The following is a 26,913-nucleotide window of genomic DNA, read 5'->3' on the forward strand; positions in this document are numbered from 1 at the left end:
TTTTAGTTTGCTGAAGGATTATTAAGCTAAAATAGTAAATGGATGAGATTACAGATAAAATGTCATTATGGTACATGGACAATTTTAGGAGAAATTTTTTGTTTGTTTTAATTTACTACCTTTCTTCTTATTCATTCTGTGTGATCTCAATGAGTAGAATTAAAACAAATGACAGCCATAGGGACATAGATATGGGTGCAACATCAAGATGAACTTTGTAATAGTTGAAGTAGGTAAAGTCTGCTTTAGAAATGGTAAAAGTTGGATGCTCACGTACAGGGGAGTAAAATATAAGCCGTAGAATAAGTGTCACGATGTGTCCTCTCAAACAAAAGTCTACAATATTCCTTAAGGTTTTTTATCTTTGTCCCAAGGGATACTCCAGTTGATTTTCTATATACTCAGTATCTCTGAAAGGATTCAGTCATTCAGTCTTCCCTGGTGGAGAGATCCTGAAGATTTGTTGCATAGTGTTTGCACATGGAAGTGCTAAAATCCAAATCCGCATAGCCAAAATTTGCTGAATGCAAGTAATTGGCATATACTTGCTAAATGCGTTTCTACCTAATCTCATTTAATCTTTGCAACAAATATATGAAGTAGGTCTTTATTGTATTATCACAAGTAACAGATGACAAAATAAAGGCCCTGAGAAGTTGAGAATGATAGAAATATCAGAAATATCAGTGCAGGAAAAAAAAATGAAGAAAGTGATGTTTTCCACTGTATGCTGTAGACACAATATAACCACTTAGCAATGCCATTATAAATTATGGCATTTCATTTTATTTGCCTGTATTTAGGCTTGTTTCTGTCTGGATTTCTTCACCCTCTACAATAATCTTTCCGTGGCAAGGAAGTAATCCTGCCACCTAGTGGTCAGCTCTGCTGCTTCCTCTGATAATTTCCCAGTATGGAAAGAAAACACTTGTTAAATCTTTTAATCAACTTAGACTCATGGTAAAGGATAGAGCAGTTTCCATATAAAGAAGTATGAGAAACCTCACAGTTTTGGAGCTATTTTAGTAATTTCCTCCCATCACTATAAAAATTCCTTGTCAAAAAGAAAGTTTTATTACGTCATATTTTATGGGTATGTTAGCAAAAGCTATTGGCTTTTTTAAGAATCATTTTTCTCTTCATAGTCTTTTCTTGCACACTCTCATATGATATGCAACTGTCTTTTCATCTTTTTAAAAATATTTTACTTAGCTATTAGAAAGAGTGCACAAGTTGGGGGAAAGGGCAGAGGGAGAAGGAGAAGCAGACTCTGCTGAGTAGGATGTGGGACTTGGGGCTCAATGCCAGGACCTTCAGGTCATGACCTGAGCTAAAGGCAGATGCTTAACTGACTGAGCCACCCAGACACCCCGCCTTTTCACCTTTTAAAAAATATTTTCATTTGATCAATGAGCAAGTCTTAGGTTGATTGAAATACTACATTTTTACATATTAAACATTTTTACATTTTAAAATGAAAACTTTTACATGTTTAGGTTTTTTATGCCTATACAACAGGATTAAATTGTTTATATTAGAGATCCAATTATGGAAAGTTCATTTGCAATACTGTTAGTTACCTAAAATGGTTAAGAGCTATCACCCTTGCTCCGTTTCCATCATATGCCTTTTTTTTTTGGAGTGTCTCACTTTTAATAATTACAATGATGATGATACCAATCCCTTATATCACTCTGTCAGTCATTTCATTATGTGCCAGTTATTTACCCTGGTTGCTTTACATGTATCAATTCATTTAACGCTCATGAAAATCCTAGGAGAAGAATTACCCCGCTCTCCCTTTCCCATTTAAAGATGAGGAAGATTCAGAGAGGTTTAGACATTTCTTGTGTTCCTTATGCAGTTTGGCTCTAGACTCTGTCCTGTTAACCACCATGCTATACTACCTCCCAGAAGCCAAATATTGCCACTTTATAGAGAGCCGTTGCAGATGCAAAAGAATCAGCAATAGGAAGGTATTACTGCAGTGTACTTGCCGAGGGAGCTATATGGGTTTACTTATTAAGGGACTTTTTATTGCATACTATTCTCTTGAGGTGAAGTGAATTCAGTTTATTAGCCAATAGAATTACAAACTGCTGTGAGTGGATCTTTGTGAGTGACAATTTGAAAATTGTCAAAGTAACGAATGATCAACCTATAAATATTAATAATCTACTCTACTAAGACTCATTTCTTCTTTTTCTCTCTTTTTCTTCTCCTGATCCTAATAGTCAGCAAGAAGAAAGAGCAAAAGCAAAGGCTAAAAGAGAAGCTACAAAGGTAATTTTTCTCAGGACTGCTAATACTATGCCTTGACAATTTTTTTTTTTTTTTGCTTTAAAGTATCCTAGATATCTCACTAGCAGAAATGTTTTCCTTTTCAATTGTCATGCCTGAAATGAATAAAAACAAAAAGCCTTTCACCTGAAAAAGGGCCTAGATTAGAAGTTTCTAGAGCACCAATTTTATTGCATGATAATTCAGATTTTGAGTTTCATTTTATAAAAAGTAGAGGGCTAACTTACTTTGTGAGGTATACTCTCCATAATTGGCCTTTCTTAGATTTCTGTTGGTACAAGTAGCACAACAGAATCTGTCTGTAGGGGATGTTGGATTACTCTCATATAATGGCCATAAACAAGAATTATCTTTATGTTCTTTACTTCCTAACAAATGCAAAACATAAGCCTAATATTTATTTGGGAAGAGTTGACACAGTTTGAAAGTCAACCCTTAAACTGACTCATTTTCTCATTAACTTTCTGTTAGTTACACCATCTTTTTATTGGTAATTTAGAGTTGAACACTTGTTTTATCCATAATATCCGATCAGCTGCCAAATCATCTTAGATTTTCCAATTAGTCTTAACACATTTCTCCTTCTCTCTACTCCCCTTGTACCTCTCCTGTTTGAAATCTATACCTCCTATCCCTCTACTTCATCAAAGAGCTCCCAGAAAGGTATCAGTTTCTCCAAGGACCATACTTGTTCTCTCTTCCATATCTTTATTTCAAATATATCTTTATTTCATAGTTTGAGCATGTTTTTCTTTTCTTTCTCAGCCTTCTAAAGAAAATGAGATTCACCAATTATTTTGCACATATTCTTCTTTTAATTTTTTACTGCTTTATTGAAATATAATTAACATACAAAACCATGTAAGTTTAAGGTATATATTGTGTTGATTTGATACACCTATATGTTGTAAAATGATACTTCCATAGTCTTACCTAACACCTCCATCACATCACATAATTACATAAATACATTTCTTTTTTGTGGTGAGAACATTTAGGATTTACTCTCTTAGCAACTTTCAAGCATACTGTATAATACTGTTGTATTGTTAACTATAGTTCCCATGCTCTACAGCAGATCTCCAGAACTTAATTCATCTTATAACTGGAAATTTAGCCCATTTGACCAGCATCTCCGTATTTCCCCCACCAACCCCGAGACCCTGGCAAATACCACTCTACTTTCTGTTTCTATGAGCTCAGCTTTCTCAGATTCCTCATGAGTGAGATCATACAGTATTTTTTGTCTCATTTATTTTACTTAGCAGAGTATCATCTAGTTTTATCCAAGTAGTTGCAAATGGCAGGATGCCCTTCTTTCTCATGGAGGCTCAGTAATCTTCTCAGTCCCTCCAGGAAGCCTCCTGTTCTAGGTCCATGGAACCCCTTCACCTGTGATCTTTCATAGTTTTTATAGACTGTGATATGTAACATAACACAAAGGTGTATATTGTTCTCTGCTAATTTTGTCAGCCTTCTTCTGCACCTGGAGTATAAGCAGCCTCAGAACAATGATGATGAATATTTTCAGATCTACTGTAGTGCAAGGACAAGTTTGAGTCCATGGCAGAAGCTTTGTAAATACTTGCCAATTAACTGCTACCTGTCAACATTTTTTGCTTTTCTTCTTACTCTGCATCACGTACTCCTCAGAAGAGGCAAAGGTGTAGGAAGGGTAGATGGTCATTCTGAGAAAATATTTTCCAGGAGCTCTGCAGTGAATTTCGGAAGCAAGTGAGAAATGGAATGCTTATATGCACCAGGGAGAATGACCCTGTCCGTGGCCCTGATGGCAAAATGCATGGAAACAAGTGTGCCATGTGTGCAAGTGTATTGTGAGTACCTACCCTCACCTGTCCCACTGAATCTCTTCATCATTGCTCACATCTGAGTCTCAGCTTCCTCAGAAATCTGTAGAATATATACCATGGCTTGTATGCTACAAGTTTAAAAGCACATGGATAAGACATGAAGTAATACTAAAACACACAGTGATTCTCTATTCAGTTATCCTTCTATCCTCTAGTTAAGTCATGGGAAAGTCTTAATTTAGCGCTATTATGTTTTTAATACTTGATAATCATCATCCATAACTGAGAAGGGAAATTTGATTATCTGAATGCAGTAATATCTTTGTCTCTCACCCCTGATATTTTATGATTCTGTGAATATATTCAGCTATTGACTATGGGAAAACCAGTCAGACAGAAGTTTATGAGGCCAGTAGGCAAGGTTAAAATAACCAGAATGAGAAATGGAACGGAGAGGATTGCATTTATTTTCAGAGATATTACCATGCACAAGTGGAATAAATACTTTGATAAGTGGTTTAGTTAGAGAGTAAAACCCCTAAGGGGCAAGCCCATGCAAGAGATGTTTATTGAAATATCTTCTTTGAAAGGCAAATCCAGGGACTTGTAGGCCATTGTTTTGGTGAGTGGGACCAGAGCTCCATTGTGTGAGACAGTATAGGAGAAATTGATGATTTCTTCCTCTGCTTCTCCTCCTTCTTAGATTCCTAATCCTCTACAGAGTCTCACGCTAAAGTAAATGTTAAGAAAAATATTTAAATAATACCTGTTGTAAAAGGTGCAAAGTTGGTGTTAAAACTTAACTTTCACATGTCCTTGTCCCATCTCAGGTATATATGCTCATAGTTCCTTAAAGGAGAAATTGACAGACTAGGCCAGTAGTGTACAAAGTGGTCTGAGATTCAGGAAATCAAAGTTCTTCTCTCACTTGCTCCACTGGTCCATGCTGGTCCATGGTGATAACTGGATGTGGTGTAGTCAATGCTACAGATTTTCTAGCTTTGATAAGCTACAGATCAATAGAAAATGGCAAGGAAGCCAGAAGCTTAGGCTCATGATCAACATCAAAATATTAATTGTTGAATCTTCCTGGATTTGGATCATTATTGTAAAACTTGAACTTCAACTTGAACATTAATTCCCTTAAAATAATATCTAAAATTTTAATTTTATAATGAAACATTATTTTGACCCATCATCTGCCTTGGTAGCACCTCTGGCTTTTGTCACTGATATGGTTGTTATTTACATAGGAAAAGTTGCACAGTTTTTAAACATCAAGGCATTTGTGGTTTCTTTCAGATCATTGAAGTCACTGGCTGGTGGGATAAAGACTACTTGAGGGTCACACACTGATAAAAACATGCTAGTTTTATTTTTTTTAAAGAGAGTTTATATTTTATTATTATATTGTTTATTATCTGCATTACTGGGCACAGGGGTATCACCTCTTAGACTAGATAAATTTGTAAAGAAGAGTAAATCTGACCTTGTGTGGAAGATCTTCATACCTTTATAAATACATTATCAAAGAGAATAGGAAATTGTACTTAGCTGTATCTTTGTTTTTAATTGTAGCAAACTTGAAGAAGAAGAGAAGAAAAATAATGGCAAGGAAGGAAAGGAGAAAGTAAAGGCTGAGAAGTCGAAGAGAGAAGCAGTACAGGTAGTCGTTTCAGACATTAGAACCACGTAACTCTTCCATTCCCTTGTGCAGGCCTCCCGCTCCCGTCTCCTTATCCCAGTGTCCTTAGTTACTTCACAGACTAAGAACATGTATCTGGATCCTCATGTATAAGGAGATTCCTTCTTCCCATTCAGTTTAGAATACCAAATCTGATTTAGTTGCTTGTGCATTTGAGGAGAGGTGAGTCACTATTTTGTCCACTGATTATGTAAATTGTATTATGCCAGAAAAGAAGTATATATGGATGGCTATATCTTGTTATATGAATATAAACCAATAGAGGCAGATTTCAGATTTTTCTCTCTATCTTTTTATATAAGGATGCTTCGTTCAAAACAAACAAAAGAAAACAAAACAAAGCAAGCAACCCTAAGTTTTAATCCCAATTAATTCTCTGTGAGGTTTGGGGAAAGTTACTTAACAGCATATATGAGCCTCGGGTTTGCATTCTCACATGATGATGATGGTGATGATGGTGATGATGGTGGTGGTGGCTATTAATTATTCAGCTGCAGCTATAAGCCATGTGGTATAGCAATTTTAGGACTGATCTTTGTAGTAACAGGTCAAGGTGTGTATTATTGTGTGTATTTTATAGAAGAGGACTCAGAGACTCAGATAAGAAGTTAGGAAATACATATAGTTCATAACTTGAAAGCTAGCAACTGGAACACAAGTTCTGGCTATAATGCCCATCATGCACCTTAAGAATTTGCACCCTGTCACCATTTGCAAGATTCCTGCAGGATATGCCTCAGGTCTTCATTTCTCCTCTCCTGTATCCCTTTATAATTTGAAAGACCTGACTTCTTACTGTTCTCTCTGCTCTTACCTTTGTTCCCTACAATCTACCCTCAACTCAGAAACCAAAGTAATTATTTAAAAACATAAGGCAGGTTATGCCACCCATGGCTTCTCATCTTAGAGTAAGCACCAAGGTCCTTCCAGTGGCCTACAGTGCCATGCATGACCAGACCCCTGCCACCTCTCAGACAGCATTTCCTACTTTCTACCCCTTGCCACCCTTGTGCCAGCTATACTGGCCACCTTGTTGCTTCTTCGACATGCCAAGCATTGATTCAAGGTGTCCCATCTTGTAGACTCAGTCACATTACAGTTAAAAACCTTAATTCTGGACTTAAACTGCCAAGGCTCAAATACTGCCTGTGTCTTCCAACCAGAAAGGCAGATAGTTTTGTGTCTTCGTTTCTTCACTTATAAAATAATAAAATCTTATTAAGTGTATTATTTTTAAGAAGTCCCAAGGAACTTATCCATGTATATCAACATAGTCCTTCACATGTCTTAAGTCTTCAAAATTATACATACAATGAACTTTCCTTTCTGTATGGCCCATACTCAGACATGACTATCCCTTTCTTCTATATGTCAAAATTTGGCCACTTTTCATGGCTCAGAATAAGTATTTGCTGCTCTCCAAATGTTTCCCCCATTTATACAATATACTTAATAGTTCTACCATCTATTATGCCAGCCATTTTCCTTTATTTCTCAATTATATAATTTGTTTTATTCTAACTGATCGATGCTTCTATACATTTGCTCCAAAGACTCTAAATACTCTATATTTGGTTTTTATGATTACTCTAACAGATTGCCACAAACATGCTGGTCTAAAGTAACACAAACTTATTATCTTTGGCCCTTTACATTAGAAGTCTGACCTGGATCTGACTGAACAAAATCTAAGGGTTGGTGGGCTGAGTTCCTTTCTGGAATCTCTAGGGGAGACTTTGTCTCTTTGCTTTTTCTCCCTTCTGGAAGCCACGTATGCTTCTTAGCTCTTGGACCACTTCCATCATCTTTAAAGCCAACAATATCACATCTCTGACTGTTCTTCTGTAGTTGTAACTCCCTCTCATTCTCTCCTGTCTGACTCTTCCAATCGTAAGAACTGACCCCTGCAGTTACACTGGAGACACTAGGATAATCCAGGAGGATCTCCCCATCTCAAAGTTCTTAACTAATTACATCTGTGAAGGCTCTTTTGCCCTGTAAGATAATATATTCACAGGGCCTGAGTATTAGGACTTGGACAATTTGGGGAGTAGAAGCTATTATTCTGCCAATCCCGCTTTTTTTTCCCTAGAAGGAACAGTAGATAATTCATCTTTATATATCTCACAGTATCTAGCCCAGAATCATATTTGAGTTGGCTTGCAGGTTTTCTAGAGATCGGTAGCAGTAATTTTACATTCCAGAAATGTGTGAGCTAGGCCTCTGAAAAGAATCTTGACTTACGGTTGACCTTCTACATCACCATTTTGATGTATTCACTATGTTTGGGGGGCATTCTAGTATAGTTTTCAGAGGGGTAAGTGGAGGTGGTCTCCAGTATTTCATTACCCAATTCTTAAATCCATGCCCATTTGGCAGGAGCTGTGCAGTGAATACCGTAACTATGTGAGAAACGGACGCCTGCCCTGCACCAGAGAGAATGACCCCATTGAAGGCCCAGATGGGAAAATGCATGGCAACACGTGCTCTATGTGTGAGGCCTTCTTGTGAGTAGAACAGCATCCACTGCTGCTGCATGTGGGAGGAGATGGGCCTGGCACAGGCAAGGGAGGTCAGACTGAAGGTTTTCTCCAGGAAGTAGATATGGAAGCTATCTCTGCATGGAGTACAAGGAATTATGATTATAAAGCCATATACTTGGTGCATGTCTTTGAGGTATTCTCCATTTTCTAAAACATACATGAATTGCTCCATATGCTCAGGGCAAATTCCTCTGAGTTAATGGCTTACAAGACCTGGGATACCTGTTCTCTGTGTATATACTACCACGAATAATCCAAAGATGTGATCGTTAGGAGCTAACACATTGAACCTTTGCTAACATCTAGTCAATATTTTCAAGCACCCTCACTGCTTTCTGGGGAGAAGGACAATATCTTTATTTTCCAGAAAAAAAGTAGTGCTAAAAATTTGTTTACTGGTTTGCCATGACACATGTGTCTTATTCTTTAAGCAACATTAAAAACAAAAAACAATATGGAGAGGTGTGCATTTACCTTCCTATTCCCAAGTTCAGTTGGTAGAGGTATGGAAGTAATGGGATATTTCTATCTAGAGAGATTTCCCCTTTAGGATAATATGGATAATATGTATTGGGTGCTAGGAGTGATTCTCCTCCTTCCTGCCTCTTACAGCCAGCAAGAAGCAAAAGAAAAAGAAGAAGCTGAATCCAGAACAAGAGCTAAGAGAGAAGCTGAAAAGGTAGTTATCCTGGAAGATTAATACCACACTGAATGATGAGGTTTTGCAGTTTCTCTATAAAACAACCACAACAGGGCAGCCCGGGTGGCTCAGTGGTTTAGCGCCGCTTTCAGCCCAGGGCCTGATCCTGGAGACCTGCGATCGGGTCCCGCGTGGGCTCCCTGCATGGAGCCTGCTTCTCCCTCTGCCTGTGTCTCTGCCTCTCTCTGTGTGTGTCTCATGAATAAATGAATAAAATCTTTTTTAAAAATAGTATATAAAAAAATAAAAATAAAAAAATAAAACAACCACAACAACATAGAATTACTGAAAGCCTATGTAAGAGAATTCAAGGTTCATCTAGTCTAGGAATTGATAAAATTTTCTTAAAGGACCAGATAGTATACATTCTAGGTTGTGGCCATTCAGTCTCTGTCACAACTCTGCTGTTGTAGCTATAAAGCAGCCGTAGATAATATGCAGATAAATGGGCATGACTGTGTTCCAATAAGACTTCATTTGCAAAACTAGGTGATGGGCCAGATTTTGCTTTCAGGCCATAGCTTGCACACATTTGATTTACTTCATTCTCATATTTTTTTTTCTTTTTTCTTTTTTTTTTTTCATTCTCATATTTTTAAATGAAGATTTAAAATCCTGAGAGAGGAAGAACTTGCTTACAAAGGCAGTGGGAAGGCAGCCCGGGTGGTTCAGTGGTTTGGCACCGCCTTTGGCCCCAGGCATGATCCTGGAGTCCCTGGATCAAGTCCCACGTCGGGCAACCTGCATGGAGCCTGCTTCTCCCTCTGCCTGTGTCTCTGCCTCTCTCTCTCTCTCTCTCTCTATGTCTCTCATGAATAAATAAATAAGATTTTAAAAAAGAAACAAAAACAAAGGCAGTGGGATTATTGACATCAGAATCCACATTTTCCTATTTCAAAGTTCTCACAGTTGAAAAATGGAAACAAAAGCATTCAAATATAGACTACCAGATGCCAAATCAAGCATTATTCCTAACCCACTATGTAGTTTTGGATGGCCACATTTGGTCACATCAGTTGTGTTCCTTCCTCTATCTTTAATTATTTCTGGTACCAGAATTTTGGGAAAATAATACATTGCGCACGTGAGTTATCTGGGATAGTATTTTCTTGGTTTTGAAAAGACTTATTCTAAGTAGTTTTTTTCAGGTTTGTGGTCATTTGCTAACCCCCAACAAAGATGAGTGGCCAAGTTCTCAAAGAACCCAGTTTATTAAGGGATTCTTACTTACATGTGAGTGCAGATTCAGTTTGGATTTAGGGGCTAGATCTCAAGGGAAAAAAACGAGAAACTTCTTTTTAAGCCATGCATGTTTAGTAGGAATTGAATGAGATGAGACAATTACCAGGAAGAAAAATATCCATAGGTCATTTTCTGTTCTTTCTAGAAAGCACTTGGAAGGAACCCAATAAAGTATTTATAAGAAAATACTAATGCTTTTGCCTTTTTTTCCTCCTTTAGGACACATGCAGTGAATTTCGGAGTCTTGTACAAAATGGAAATCTTTTCTGCACACGAGAAAATGATCCCGTGCGTGGCCCAGATGGCAAGACCCATGGCAACAAGTGTGCCATGTGTAAAGCTGTCTTGTGAGTGCACAAATGAAGTTCCTGCTGTGGGTTGGCAGAGTTAGGGATGCAGAGAGCCAGGAAGATAATACCTATTGTGTTTGTCTTTTCTTTACATATGAAAGGAGGAAATGATTACCTGTAGAGTATTTTCAGTCAAATCTTTCCTTATAAAAGCCAAGATTCACAATTCTAGAAATAGACAATTTATGACTAGGGTATTACATGCTCAATCAATTCTGAAGTAGAGGCTATCTATTAATAGATCACAATATCTTCTTGACAAAATTTTAAGTCCTTTGCTATCTGATGGATCCCTTCTCTAGATTATCTTTTAATTACTTCTGGGAAGATAATAAACATATTTTACTATCGGTCTAACTTTTCTACCTACATTTTTGAAAATAGCACATTTTTCACAAAATGAAAAATAGTTTTTCATGCAAATCTCAGAAGTACACATAATATTTCTGTCATTCAATATCCATTTACTGAACATCTACAATGTACAATCTGAATAATGATTGTACACAAATGCATGACATAAATAGTCTTCTCAGAAACCATAGAGTTGACTAAGGATTAGACATGGGTACAAGTTAATAAAATATGAAGGAGGAATGGCACCCAGATGACTCAGTCAGTTCAGCATCCAACTCTTGGTTTAGGCTCAGGTCATGATCTTAGGATCCTGGGATCAAGCCCCACATCGGGCTCTGTACTCTGAGGAGTCTGCTTCTCTCCCTCCCCTCTACTCTTCCTCCCATTCTTTCTCTAAAATAAATAAATACATCTTTTAAAAATATGAAGGAGAAATTTCTAAATGATAAATGATGTATACAATGTGTTGTGGTACTTTAGAGAAGGGAGAGTTAATAGGAAATTTTATAGGGTAGTAGAATTGTACTTTATGATTTGGATAAGATGTGAATAGTCCAGGAACAGATGAGAGAAGAAAGAAAAAGCATAGGTAAAGCTCTAAAATTAAGAAAACAGTATGAACAGTAAAGACCAAGTCATTTAGTTTAGGTACAACTTAGCTGAGTTTGGATGCCAGATTGAGGATTTTGAAGTCGATTCTATATATTGTGGGAAGATGCTAAAGTTTTTCAGGTGGGAGAGTAAGTGGCATAAATATGGTTCCTTTGGGAAGATTCATATGTGAGCAGTAAAAAAGAGAAAAAAGGGAAGGAAGGGACTAAGATTCCAAATGCTACAGGTGGAGGGGTGGGGGTGGGGGGTTGCAGGAGTCTGGAAGCAGTAACCAGAGTGACAGATATTAATAGGAGAGAAGGTGAGATGTGAAATCAGTGTTGTGGCGGCAACAGCTGTGGGAGCTGAGAGGTAGGGAGCAGAGACAGCTCTGATGTTTCATTCTCCATGAAAGGTAGAGATTCCAGGAGCCAGGGCACATTTGGTGGAGAAGGTAATTATTGCTGGATCTCTTGACTCTGAGGTGTTTGAGAAGAATCCAGCTGGAGAGTCACAGTGAGCATTTATGAAGTGCTAGTAAATCACTCCTGTGGTCTTGCTTATGTTTATATACATGTTGGTTTTCCTCAACATCGGTGAGAGCTCTTCCAGGCAGAAAGTCGCCACATAATTCGTCTTTCTGTTTTCAGGGGAGGGCCTGCAACATGGTAGATGTTCAGTAAATGCTGGTGAATTCTATACACATCTAATTTGGTCAGAGGATGAGGAATTCACAGAAATGCTCTCCACTCTCTGTAATCTATTATTCCTACCTCCCCCTTTCTAATTTCCAGCCAGAAAGAAGATGAAGAAAGAAAGAGAAAAGAAGAGGAAGATCAGAGAAATGCTGCTGGGCACAGTTCCCACGGTGGTGGCGGCAGTGGTGGAGAAGGAAAAGCTCAGGTGAGAGGACCTTTAATGTCCCCAATCCAGGTGGCCGTGGACGTTGGTGCCATGAGGAGCCTATGGTAAAGTGGAACGTACATCTTGCTGGTTTGAAAATGTCCTTGGAAGAACAGGGGAGTTTCCCCCCAACCTGGAGGGTGATAACTCAGCAATTTTTCATCCCTCTGGGCATCATTTTGACATCTTTAAACCCGAAAAGAATTAACATAATGACCTCATCCCAGTACCGGACTGCTTTTTACATAATGTGGCTCTCATGCCAATAATTGATCACAGGAGAGAAAGTGGTATAAACATGGAGATGGGGATCCCTGGGTGGCGCAGCGGTTTGGCACCTGCCTTTGGCTCAGGGCGTGATCCTGGAGACCCAAGATCGAATCCCACATCGGGCTCCCGGTGCATGGAGCCTGCTTCTCCCTCTGCCTATGTCTCTGCTTCTCTCTCTCTCTCTGTGACTATCATAAAAAAAAAAAAAAAAAAAAAAAAACTTTAAAAAAAAAAAAAACATGGAGATGTGCCACATCAGCATCACATGCTCTTCATTTTCTCTTATTCTCTCTTTCCCTCAGTGGAGCCACTTTTCAGAGGCGTATTTTCTGTTGATCCAAGACAGCATAAAACAGCATGGTTTTCCGAGGCAGATGGTTTGTGGTACGGCCCTGCCCCTGCCTGTAGGACTTGTGCAGCATGGACTAAATTACTTCATCTCACTGAACTCTAGCTCCCCTTATTCAACAGTACTCTTATAAGGAGAGAATAAAATAGTTTCGGCAAATTTTTAGCACATTTTCTGAGACGCTTTTAAGGATCAGAATGACAGCAATTCCTTGGGCACGGGGACACCACTGCGTAAGATTACAGCTGCTTGATCTCTCCTCTTATGACCTTGGGATATCAAGACTGTTTGCTTCCAGATCTGACACAGGCTCAACATATGTCTTTGATAAATTCGGGCTGTTCTGTTTTTCTCTGTCTCCTAAGGAGGCGACATCCTCACTCTCAATGGGGTAGAGCTGGTAAGGCCCTTTGTCAATCTTCAGAGTTCGCTGGAGCCTGTCTTCTTTGGCGTTTGCATAACTTTATACTTTCCTCCAGCATTCCTTTCTCCCTTCTACCTACCCCAGAGGTCAGATTTTTTTTTCCTGTAAAGACCAAATAGCAAACATTTTAGGCATTCTGAGTTGTATAGTCTGTGTTGCTTCCATTCAGTTCTGCCACTGTTGTCAGAAAACAGCCGTAGATATACCTGAATGAGTGAGGGCATTTCACGTTTTATTTATAAAGTCCCATATATAAAAACAGACAACAGGACAAATTAGTCCTGTAGGCTCTAGTTTGCTGACCCTTCATCTATACGATTAAGTCCCAGTCCTGCTTTATAATTTCCCTGTGTAAAGCCTTAAAAGCAACATTATTATCCGTGACAACTGACGTCTTAGAATATGGGTGATTCCAGTCCCCTCTCTGTAGAAAGCAGTGCTAGAAGTTATATATAAGAGGAGGTAAATAAGAACTTTCCTTACTCAAATTGTTGAACAAAGTTAACAGTAATGCAATAGCCCAGGTAATCTGGAGACCTACCCTCCTCTCCTTTTTCAGGACCAGTGTGCAGAGTTTCGGGACAAATTGCAAAATGGAAAACTCAGCTGTACTCGGGAGCGTGATCCTGTGCGTGATGCTGATGGCAAGTCTTACAACAATAAGTGTACCATGTGTAAAGAGATACTGTAAGTACTTCTTTCAACTGGCAGTCTAAAGGATAGTCACCACTTCCACTGAATGACTGGCTATTTCTCATTTACTTACAGCTTCCTCCAGGAAAATTGCTCTTTCTGTTAATTCCCAAATATGTCTCTTTCCCTTACATCCTCTGAGGAACAACAAGGCCTAGCAATGGCAGCTACTCAATGTCTGATTCCTACTCCATTTTCTGTCATAATTCTGTGACCTATAAGTACATCATGGTAGAAAATTGTGCTTTAGCACATATAATACCTAAATCCTATGCAGAATTTGTGAAGGTCATTTGGGATAGCTGGGCAGCATAGTTCAAGAAGGTTGTTTCTTATATGGGTGCTGCACATTTATTGTATAATCTAGGGTATGTTTCTTCTATTTTCCCATGGTGAATGGTACTGAATTGAAGTGCTTTTTAATCCAACTCAGCCAAGCTTGATTTATGTTACTGAGGCAAGTGTTACAACATAACCACTGCTGTATATTAAGGTAGTTTTCCAGGTGACCTTGATGGGTACTCATAGTTCTAAAATTTTATGCATACATCACAATGCTATTATGGCATTTAATTGATATCTATTTAATAATATGTAATGCTTCTCCACACAAACACCTTTTTCCTTAAAAAGAAATTACAATCTTGTGATAGCATAGGCCATGTGAGAAAATTTAATTAAATGAAATGATGGATTTTACAGATAAGAAAAACTGAAAAAAAATTTAAGTTAAGGTCTCATAGGGGAGTGAACTTCAGAGCTGAAACTAGAATCCGGTTCCTCTGAAAACCAGCCTAAAGTTTATTCACATTTTGAAAATTCTTTAATAGAAGCAGGGGAATAGAATAGAGCAGTGCTAGGGTTTTAGCATCAGATGAATTTAGCTTCATCTGGAATAGGTTATTTCACTTTCTTAGTTTCCTATTTATAATGGGGGTAGAGGCAACAATAATATCGTAGCCAAATAATGTTTCTTCTGAAAGCTAAATAAGAATTACCATGTAAAACTCTTAATACAGTGCCTTGCACAAAGTAAGCATGCAATAAATGTGAACTGTCACATTAATACCATCATTAGTGTTCAGTAAGTAGTACATATCAGCATGGATAGTAATAAATAATAACTGTTGTGATCTCTTATGCTATACTGTGTTGTTCTTTTGCAAACTTCCACTTTGCAAATATGATTAATATAATTGAGATAGCTTTTCACTTATGAATTTGTTTCTTTTTGCATCACATATTAAGAGTAGATAATTTTATTCAGGAACAAATGATGATCCTGAAATGCAGAAATTGTGAAGATAACATTTTTGCTGATACAATCAGTTTCATCTATAAGACACATAGCTGGAGTATTTAACAAAACACAACACAACTGGAATATACCTAGCAATCTTTGGAAATCATTCATCTGATAATAAATGATTTTTAACTGTCTGCTATGTAATTGGCACTACTCACGGACAAGCATTCTTCACATGAACAAGACAAACTTCCTGCTGTGGAACCGTAATATAGAAAAGACAGATAATGAATAAATAAGCAAATAACTACATAGCACAAGGCCAGATAGTAATAAAAATAAAGAAAAGTAAGTCAACAGAGAGAGATTGAAGTTTTTGCTTTGTTTATGGTGTTCAGGGAAGGCCTAACATGTGAGGGACACCTGTAAAAAGTGAGTGAAGTGAAACATCTAGACATCTGGAGGAAGAAAGTTTCAGACAGAGCAAGAATCAATGCAAGCTTCTGAAGATATAAAATTACCAAGCTCAAGACACAGAGAGGAGGTCATCATGTCTTAAAATTATTGCATGGAAAATTGCAGAAAATGAATTTGGGGAGATCAAATAAGGTTATTTTAGGCCAAGAGAAGGACATTGGATTTTATTCTATCTGTGATTAGAAGTTACTGGAGGCTTTTGATCAGAGCCATGATTATTACTAGCATTCCATTAAACTGAAGCATTCCAGTGCCCTTTTTTTCTAACGGTACTTATTTAAAATGTCATGATTTTATATATGTTTGAATTTTCAGGATATATTTTACTACCATTTTACTACACAAAAGGGAACTCTCTAAAAAAACATATGTATTCATGTTATGTACATTCATACACATGTTTGTTTTGTGTACAAAACCAAGTGAAACTTTGAAAGAGGAATAAGTGTATTAGAATTTTGCAGTATTTGGATCCTGGGCCAACTGCATCAGAATGATGTAGCTTGTTAAAAATCAGTCTACAGAGTCCCAGTCTAGAAATTGACAGTAAACCTGTTGGGATGGTCAGTGGATCTGAATTTTAAAGAATCTCACAGGTGTTTCTTAAAGCCACAAAAACTTAGGGTGCCACAGACATAAATATTTTACCAGAAAAGTAAGAGATTAAAAACAACAACAACAACATGATCCTAAGGTACTTTCTAGATTACTTGTCTTTTCTCTCTCTTGGGCTCCATGCTGTAAGAAATAATATTCTAATGTATTGCCTTACTCATCAAGTCACTAGAATGGTGAGTTGGTGAAGAATGAAAAGCCACAACTTATAATGAATGGATGAACACTGGGCTTAAGACCTGAAACTTGCCTCTAAATATCTGATGGGTTTAATATTGAGAAGATGTAATGGATTCAGCAAACTTGTTCTGTGTTGTCCTGGAATTGTGAAGTAAGACTGGAGGGCAGAAGTTAGACAGAGATAAATCTGGACACAAATAAAGGGAACTTTGGAATTACTTGAGCTGACTTTCTTATAATATCTACCTTATGTACCCTGTGATGAGGAAGCCTCCTTACTAATAACAGAGCGGCTGTCTGCCTTATGGATGCACAGAGATTCTCTGGGAAGGAGATGGTTTAGGGTACCCAAACTCTAAGGCTACTTCCAAACCTGAGTTTGGGCTAGCAGGATAACTATTGACTCTTTTCTCTTTCAGGGAAAGAGAAGCAGAGGAAAAAAATAAGCATTCTGGCTACAGATCAAATGAGACTGAATCAGCATCAGAAAAGGTAAGTCATTAACTAGATTTTGACAAGAATGGTCTTTCTGTAAGTCAATACTTGGCAATCAAAAATATGGAAAGAGAGTGTCACTGTTGCCAACCAAGATCTTTGCCCTAAGAAGGTTAGAAGCCATCATAAATGTCAATATTGCTAGTAACTTGTTCAATGTAGAAATTTAATGCCAAATGGAAATCTTTCAGTCTAATATATTGCAAAGCACTTTTATAAATAGTAGTCTGTTTTATTGTCACAACCACCTGGTCAAATACATTTTTTAACTTTATATTGTAGATGGGGAGAATGAGGCTCAGCTGCTGTAACAAATTCCTATCAACAGTGGCTAAACCAACACAAATTTATTATCATGCATTTCTGGAGTTCGGAAGCCCTAAATGGGTCTCATTGTATTAAAACCAAGGCATCAGTAAGGCTGTGTTTCTTTGTGAAGGCTCTAAGGACGATCTGTTTCATTGCCTTTTCTAACTTCTAGAGGCTGCCTGCATTCTTTGCCTTGTGGCCACCTTTAAAATCCTCAGTGGCCAGTTGAATTGTTTTCAGGCTGCATCACTCTGATACTGACTTTTCTGCCTTCCTCTTTCACTCATGAGAAACTTTGTGATTACACTAGCTACCCAGATAATTCAGGATAATCCTTCCATTTTAAGGTCTAATTAGCAATCTTAATTCTATCTTCAACCTTAATATTTCCTTACCATGTAAGGCTACATACTTACAGGTTCCAGGAATTAGAATGTTGACGTGTTTGTAGATCATTATACTGCCTCCCAGCAAGGTTAAGTGGCTGCCTGACTCTTGAATCAAAATCTTCAAATTTTCAAGCCCTAATACTGTGTGAAATCAGTCATTTACATTGTAATCTTTTCTTCTTTTTAGGACACGTGTGATGAGTTTAGAAGCCAAATGAAAAATGGAAAACTTATCTGCACCCGAGAAAGTGACCCTGTCCGGGGTCCAGATGGCAAGACACATGGCAATAAGTGTGCTATGTGTAAGGACAAACTGTGAGTATTTTCAAAAATGGGACTTTAATTGCGAATATTGAAGTATAATAATAATTTCTCATCAGTTTGAGAAAATGACTTCTTTTTAAAAACAGATCTAATTATTAATGAGGTGTTTGTTCACTTTGGCTGAAATGGTATTTTTGCATTTTTTTCTTCAAGGGAAAGGGAAGCAGCTGAAAGAAAAAAGAAAGAGGAGGACAACTTGAGAAACACAGGAGAAAAGAGTAATGAAAACCAGGTAGTGTGTGTTAGACAACTAATACTTAAAAGCTGGATGCTTGGTTGTAAGGTTAATTCATTCAGCAACTATTTATGGAATGTCTGCTGTGTCCTACACATTGTGTGTTTGATGATGAACAACAAAGCATGGCCAGGTCTTGCAAAGAAATAGCGTTCTATTCAATGTCCGGAAAGCAACTCTGATGCACTTACCACCTGTTTACAGGACCAATGACAGTCATCAACTTATTGCAATTATTAAGTGGATTTCTTCTTTATTTTTTAAAAAAGATTTATTTATTTATTTACTTATTTGAGCAAAAGAGAGCACGTGCATATGGGTGGTGGGAGGGGCATAAGGATGGAATCTTCAAGCAGGCTCCTCACTGAGCATGGAACTTGGTGTGGGGCTCAGTCTCCCAATCCATGAGATCTTGACCCAAACCAAAACCAAGAGTTGGACACTTAAGTGGCTGAGCTACCTGGGCACCCCTCTTCTCTTAAGTTTTATAACAAATAATTAAGCAAATAGATACCAAAATTACAAACAAAATAACAAATATCAAAAACTTGGAGCTCCAGATGATAAATTCCTGACTAGGTATTCCAGTATCATCTTGTATTCAATATGGGCTTTAAAAATAATGTTTAATGCTTTACAACACTAACATATAGAATATGGCACAGCACAATCTCTTCTAATCCATCTGGGGACTCCAGTTAGAGAAGAGAAAATCATAGGGGAAGGGAAGAAAACATAAAATAAGATGAAAATTGAGAAAGAGGCAAACCATGAGACACTGAACTCTAGGAAACAAACTGAAGGTTGCTGGAGGAGAGGTAGATAGAGGGAAGGGGTAATTGGGTGATTGGCATTAAGGAGGGCACTTGATGTAATGAGCACTCTGTGTTGTATGCAACTGATGAATCACAAATTCTACCTCTGAAATTATTTTTAAAATAACATAAACAAATAAATAAGCTATTCCACTTTTAAAAAAGTGAGAGAAAGAAAGAAAAGAGAAATCATAAAGTTTCCCCAGGAAATTTTCCCATTAATGAGGGAATTTTTCAGTAGGTCTATATTGCCTTACAAAATGAACCATTAATAGTAATTTTCCTTTTTAAAAAATATGTTGGGAATATCTGTTATGCTTTTTGGTAAATGAATGGCCTTGAGAAAGGATTCTGTTATACCACTTCAAATGATCTCTACAGGCTGTCTATTCTACTTATAATCTTGGTCAATATTTTTCTTTTTTAATATCTATTTGAGAAATTTTGAACAAAAAATACTCTATTCATGTATGAAAAATATCCAGACATTTTGTGTGTTTGTGTGGCAAAAAGAGAGCTATGGTCTTACCTACATATGCATAGTAAAACTTTTTACAAAGCACATACATCATCATATTTTAACCTCTGTTTTGAACAAAAGATTTACAATAGTCATGTTTCAGTTTCAAAAAGGAAAGAAAACTTTTTTATTATTATTATTATTAATTATTATTATTATTATAGAAACCTAACAGGAACAAAAGAGGAAAGGATTATATACATAGATGAAGGTAATAGTAGGCAATAAATGAAAATAAGGCAAAGTTACATCAAATCGGGTACTTACAACATCCAACTTCATTAGCTGGGGAAGCCCTGTGGATAACAGCCAGGCTGGAGTCCCAACTGAGAGGCCTGGGGAGACCATCCCCATAAGGGCCATATGTACAGGGCATATTGTAGGGTTTGAAATTAAACATTTGTGTACCTACCTGCAGTTTTCAGTGAGCTGCATTTCTATGTTACCATGTTTCTGTATTTTCAAGGAGCCTCGGCTATGTCTATCTGCCTCCCCTCCTGGATTCCATGCCAGAGGGGCCAGCCCAGTCTGGAACAGGAAGGGGTATGAGACAAGATTTATAACTCCTGGCATCTAGAACAGAAGGTCCAGTTCTGACGTGGAGACCAGATAATATATTCTAAACAATGAGGCTCCCAAGATTATTCACACAGCATGAGGCTCACAAACAATATTCATTCCTTAGCTTGCCTATGTACACACAAGTCCAAATAGTTGACTATGCAGGACAAGTCATAAAAACATTTATCCATATAGAACACCTTCCCAGTACAAACTTTCAGTTCTAGAATAAATGTCATGGAGATATACAAATGCAGAATATAGTCAGTAACATTGTATTAACGTTGTATGGTAACAGTAACTAAATTTATTGGGGTGACCATTTTGCAAAATGTGCAAATGTCAAATCACTATGCTATATACCTAAAACTTATATAATATTGTATGTCAGTTACACTTCAGTAAAAAGATAAATAAGCCCTCCCTAAATCTATGCAGCAGGTGATATTGTTGCAGTTTTTCAGTTGAGAAAAACTCAGAGAAATTAACTACACACAGGTAATAAGAGCTGGAGATTGCACTTATAGAGCAAAGAATGCAGTATGGGCAGATGGGTGCTATCATAAACACACACACACACACACATACACATATATACATAGTATTTTGTGTAGCTGGAAAAGGAACTGATACTAACAACTTCCAAAAGGATGGCTGTAGACATTTAATATTTTGATCAAGTTTTCAATTCCAGAGAACATTTTTTAATGCTGCAGGTAAAAGTAGGTATGGAGTTGTTCATGGGTATCATGATTTAAAGAAAGGAAAGGGGCACCTGGAAGGTTCAGTTGGTTGAGCGTCTGACTCTTGATTTCAGCTCAGGTCATGATCTCATGGTGATGGAGTTGAGCTCCATGTCGGGCTCTGTGCTCAACTTGGAGTCTTCTTGTCCCTCTCCCTCTGCTCCTTCCCCCACCCCATGCTCCCTCTCTCTCTCTTTCTCTCTGTCCAAAATAAATAGATAAAATCAAAGAAAGAAAGAAAGAAAGGAAGGAAGGAAGGAAGGAAGGAAGGAAGGAAGGAAGGAAGGAAGGAAGGAAGGGAAGAAAGAAAGAAAGAAAGAAAGAAAGAAAGAAAGAAAGAAAGAAAGAAAGAAAGAAAGAAAGAAAGAAAAAGAAAGGAAGGAAGAAAGAAAGAAAGGAAGGAAACTGCCATCTAGGTTACGAGCAGTATTTTTTCAAGATAATCTTCCCATATCTCTCTCCTTTGGCTCTTTGAGCTTGCAGGTAGTTTATGACAAATCTCTACTGATGTCTAAAAATTTCATCAGAGACCAGATCCTGTGGATTCAGTTCCATTGTCCTCTTTTTAAAGTTCTTATTTTTCAATGACTATAAAAGGCAGCTTTATCTTCTTACAAGTGTTTAGTAGTTTTATTCTCTGCCAGGTGAAAGCTCAGAAAATAAGAAAGTTTGTTAGCAGATTTCTGATCACAGTTCCAACATTGACTTACTTAATCTCTCTGAGCCTTATTTTCTTGTCTACAAAATGAGGATAATGAGTATTTATCTTCTAGGTTTTTTGTGACAAGCAAAGGAAGTTCATTAAAGCATGCAACAAAATGCCTGGCATATAATAATGGAGACTTGATTTTTTAAAAAATTATTTTGTTCTTGAGGAACATAGATACATGTCTTGCCAAAAGAGCACCTGTTGGTTCATTCTAGGGCTTTTTAAGCGTGGAGTAATGAATACAGCTTCAGGGAGACAGGTTTGGGGCTCAGCCTGCTAAGAATTGTATTTCCACAGTACAGGCTGCCTGAGGCAGTAGTGAAATTCCACTGGGACAGGGTAATTATTTGAGGGGGATGCTTTTGAGAAGATTCTAACTTCCTAAGCAGATATTGAATAAAATGCCTTGACATACACTCCATCTCTAAAATTTTGTTTTCTCTAGATTTTATTTCCCTCCTCAAATATTATGAGTTTACATCTTACAAATTATGTTCTAAGTTTTAGAGATCAAACTATCATGGCAACATCTTTTTTCTGTTCCTCTTGGCAGGATCAGTGCCACGAATTCCGGAGTATGGTGAGAGAGGGGAAGCTTATCTGCACCAGAGAAAATAACCCTGTTCGAGGTCCAGATGGCAAGATGCACGTCAACAAGTGTGCTATGTGTCAGAGCATCTTGTACGTGAAGAGGCTTATCAATCAGTTTGATATTTTGTGCTTATTTGTGAAGAGACAGATCTTTTTAATTTGAAACTTTAGGCCCTGGTCATTGCACATTAAAAACATACGAGGCCTTCACTTTAGAAGAGGATAGTGAGCTTCCAAAACAATCTCACAAGAAATTTTTATTATTATGATAGGAAGCATAATCATACCTGGAATATCTGAGACAGGGAGATAGCTATTGTATAGTGTCAAAGTCCCTGGCTTTCAAAGAGGAAGTACATCAGGTGACTAATGGGAGACATGCCAGTTCGCTTTGCAGTACCTCACTTCCTCTTGTATGTATAGGAAACAATTTCTACATAATAGACTTTTCTCAAGGATTTAAGAAGATTATATTTTTTAACATTTATAAACTTTAAAGCAATATAACTACATAAAGAAAATATTGGAGAGTTCAGTTTTAATTTAATATGAAAAAGAGAAAGGAGAGATGAAGCAACTCTGTATGAGAACCATACAAATATTTTATTAAGGAAAAAAATGCAATGGCCTTCTAGGAGCATAAGATTCTGGATGACAGTGTGGTAGCTGAATTTATGAAAGTTGATAGCATTGCCATAAATGCACTATGAAAATTTCAAGAATTAAGAATCACTAGTTTAAAAAAAATATTTCAGATATATTTTTTTGAGATATGAGAAAACAGTGTTAGATTTGCTAAGGTTTAGAATTGAAGAAATACTTCATTTAAAAAGCTCAGTAAAAAAAAAAAATTCAGTAAGAACCCTATTAAAAAAAATCCTATCCTTTTTAATTCTTTAGCCAGCGAGAAGCGAGCGAAAGAAAAAAGAATGACGAAGAAAAATCAAGTGCCAAGCCCTCAGACGATGCAAAGGTCATTTCTTAAAAGATGCGAAGATAACTGCCTTCCCTTTCATCCTCAGAATCTGACATTCTCCTCCAGTTTTTGGATAATAAAAATACCAATGTTTTGCTTCAAAGAAAATAGACTTTGCTAGTATTTCATTTTGGTTATAACAACATTTTTATCTGGCTTTAAGGTTTAATATTTTTCTCAGTTTTGTAGAGGATTTGCCCACACTGTGTGTCAATTGTTGCTCTATTCTCTCTTTGGGAGAAATACAGATTGAAAAATAGTGTGTAGGACAGCCCGGGTGGCTCAGCGGTTTAGCGCCACTTTCAGCCCAGGGCCTGATCCTGGAGACCCGGGATCGAGTCCTACGTCGGGCTCCCTGTGTGGAGCCTGCTTCTCCCTCTGCCTGCGTCTCTGTCTCTGTCTCTCTCTCTGTCTCTGTGTGTGTGTGTGTGTCTGTGTGTGTGTGTGTGTGTGTGTCTCTCATGAATAAATAAAATCTTCTTTAAAAAAAAAAAGAAAAATAGTGTGCAAAATTCCTTACCACCCAATTGCGTGTTTTCCTCTGACACGAAATGTGTAATGAGGCTTCAGGTAGCTGGTTGACACTGATTTTTACAATTCAGGTAATATAAGCTAATTTCAAATCCTTCCCTTTAGCTTCTCTCCTTGATGTCTTTTCTATTTCCTCCAGATAGTTTTCTTAGCATCAACCAGTTGATAATGTGCATGCGTGATTTGCCTTTTCTATTTACTTTTCAAGGCTGCAAAGAAGACATCTTCATTCAGTACTTTGCAGTGATAATCATATTTGTAGCATTAGATTCCTATAATACTGTCCTTTGGTCAAGAGTACAGCTCATGTGGAAAATGAGGGAAAGGAAGCAAGGAAGGAAAGGAGGAAGGACACAAGCTCCATCGAGTGTTCCCCTCTGCATTTCCAGGACCCAGGCAGAGAGGTTTGGAATGAAGTGGGGAATGGAAAGTTTAAAATCTGGGCATTCCTTGGCCTCCACTGCCAAGATAAGTGCAATGATGCTGAACTCAGAGCTAAGAAAGGACTTTCTAAAACTATGGGTTTCTTTTTTTTTTTTTAGAGAGAGGGGAAGAATCCTGTTCACTTTCCCTTTCTCATTTTCTAGGACAAGTGCAGTAACTTTCGGCAGTACGTGAGGAATGGCCAGCTCATATGCACTCGAGAGAATGACCCCGTGAGTGGTGCTGATGGAGAAGTATACAAAAACAAGTGCCACATGTGCAGAGCTGTCATGTGAGTAAGAGGACTCTGTTACCCCTCCAGCTAGTGGGGGAATTGCATTGTTATTTTTTTAATTTTTCAATTTTTATTTTTCGGTGTAAAGGTTGTTTTCATTAAAGCATGGGAACAGGACCCATGGGAACTGCATCTTTAGGAGCTGCGGATTAACGTGTATGCTCATGAATCCATGGTATCCTTAAAATAAACCTTTAGATTCAAGGCCCTTAAGTTGAGAACACCTGATATAGGAGACAGGAAATCCAGATATGAATTCTAACCCAGATATTTACTAGCTGTGTCACCGGAAAAAAATTTTTTTTCAACTCTCAGGATCATAGCTACAAGAAATTCTTCCAAATCTTTGTTTCATAACTAGATCAGACTCAACAGGGAAGTCTTTTTCAGAGATACAAATTCTTACATCAAAAATGTATTTGGCATAAAATTCGAGGCTAAGGAATTTGTTGTTTAGAAGGGGTTTCTAAGTTACTTTGATAAATAACCATATTTGGGGACCAATGGACATGATAGATACTGATGATGGTGGTTATGAAAACACTGTAAACACAATCAAAATCATCAGTATTTTTTTAGCTCTTTGTAGTATGTTCCTAGAAACAGCAATTACCAATACTACCTTCATTTTATGTTCCAGAAAAGCTAAGCTCAAGGAATTTAAGCAACCTGTTCAAAGTCATAGATCTATTAAGTGATGAGTGCCCTAAAGCAGTTCCCCATTGTGTACTTTTCTTTACATCATTGTCCTCTGGTTGATGTTCTGGTTTCTATCATACTTTATTTAGGATTGCTTAGCTTCCCACTGGAAGTTGTAGGTGATAGTCTTTGTGGCTATAACTTTAAATTACTTTTTATCTTCTTCTGTAGTCAAAAAGAAGCTTTGGAAAGGGCAAGATATAGAGAAAAGCCGTCCCACGTTAGATTTATGGAGGAAAACAGCCCAACTTCCTCCAGTTCTTCTCTGGTAAGAATGACTACTCCTGAAAAGCCAGTTATTAATGCATTTATGTTTGGAGTCTATTGCCACTCGCCTTCCATGAGCTTCATTTCCATAGAAAGTCTTTGGAAAGTATAATACAGGGACTCTTGGGTGGCTCAGTGGTTGAGCGTCTGCCTTTGGCTCAGGGCATGATCCTGGAGTCCAGGGATCGAGTCCCACATCAGGCTTCCTGCATGGAGTCTGCTTCTCCCTCTGCCTATGTCTCTGCCTCTCTCTCTCTCTCTCTCTCTCTCTGTGTGTTTCATAAATAAATAAAATCTTTTTATAAAGAAAAAAAAAGGAAAGAGTAATACAGTATAGCTCCAAACCCTTTTTATGTATTTCATGCTCAGTGAGAGTTCTGGGATTACTCATCAGTGCATTATTCTGTGCTCTTTTAGGTTATTAGCCCTGTTCCAAGCCAATATAGTACATTATTGAAAATTTAAAATATAGGTGTGTCATGAATGTGATTTATTGCACATATGGTCATATTAATAGTTAGGAGCCTCGATTGTGAATTTCATCAGGCCAAAAAAACTCTTCACTCAGCCCCCTCTCTCTCCCTCTCCCCAAACCAACCCTCTTCCCCATAGCCTAGAGGGGTGTGTGGGGCATGTTCACACTGGTGAAATTCCACCAATCAGCAATTCACAGTGGTTAAAGCTCATTTATTCAAAATGCAAGCTCATGGCCATCAGTAACATACACCTTAGTGTAAATTAGCCTAACAGGTTTGCTTTTTTAGAGCTTTGCCAAGGTCAGGAATAGAAGAAAGAAAGGGAATAGGAGAGCATGAGGAATATTCATAAAGTACAATATCAAATTGGCCTCTAAAAGTAAAACTTTAGCAGCTAGTCTGATGACCCAGAAAAAAGAGAAAGAAAAGTGTCAAACATAAATTTTATCTTATTATTTGCCCAATTTAAGCAGGATAGTAGATGAGTTGCACTAGTGAACTACATATTAATTACATATTTCTAGAAAATTAGATGCTACCCTAGGAGTCCCATAAACATGAAGAGAAAATATTCACAAAATCTGTTCTTTTTTTCCTCTAGCTTTATTGAGACATAATTGAAATATAACATTGTATAAATTTAAAATGTACAGTGTGTTGATTTAGTACACTTTTTTAAAAAAAGATTTTATTTATTTATTTGAGAGCGAGAGAGAGTTCACACAAGTTGGTGGAGAGAGGCAATGGGAAAGGGAGAAGCAGACTCCCTGGTGAGCAGGGAGCCCAATGTAGGGCTTG

At 37.5% G+C, this 26,913-nt stretch overlaps 1 protein-coding gene across 1 annotated transcript in view; it reads left to right on the forward strand.

Moving 5' to 3' along the window:
* The window catches only part of SPINK5 (serine peptidase inhibitor Kazal type 5), an 80,112-nt gene that overhangs the window by 43,424 nt on the left and 9,775 nt on the right, over window positions 1–26,913 (forward strand). The window contains 15 exon segments of the mRNA NM_001025397.1: window positions 2,235–2,283; window positions 4,009–4,136; window positions 5,691–5,778; window positions 8,197–8,324; window positions 8,973–9,039; window positions 10,522–10,649; window positions 12,395–12,503; window positions 14,106–14,233; window positions 17,177–17,249; window positions 18,138–18,265; window positions 18,428–18,506; window positions 22,411–22,538; window positions 23,349–23,421; window positions 24,543–24,670; window positions 25,544–25,640. Of these exon segments, the coding sequence (NP_001020568.1) occupies window positions 2,235–2,283; window positions 4,009–4,136; window positions 5,691–5,778; window positions 8,197–8,324; window positions 8,973–9,039; window positions 10,522–10,649; window positions 12,395–12,503; window positions 14,106–14,233; window positions 17,177–17,249; window positions 18,138–18,265; window positions 18,428–18,506; window positions 22,411–22,538; window positions 23,349–23,421; window positions 24,543–24,670; window positions 25,544–25,640 (1,531 nt within the window).

The sequence above is a fragment of the Canis lupus genome, chromosome 2, assembly GCF_011100685.1.
Source record: "Canis lupus familiaris isolate Mischka breed German Shepherd chromosome 2, alternate assembly UU_Cfam_GSD_1.0, whole genome shotgun sequence".
Classification (NCBI taxonomy): domain Eukaryota; kingdom Metazoa; phylum Chordata; class Mammalia; order Carnivora; family Canidae; genus Canis; species Canis lupus.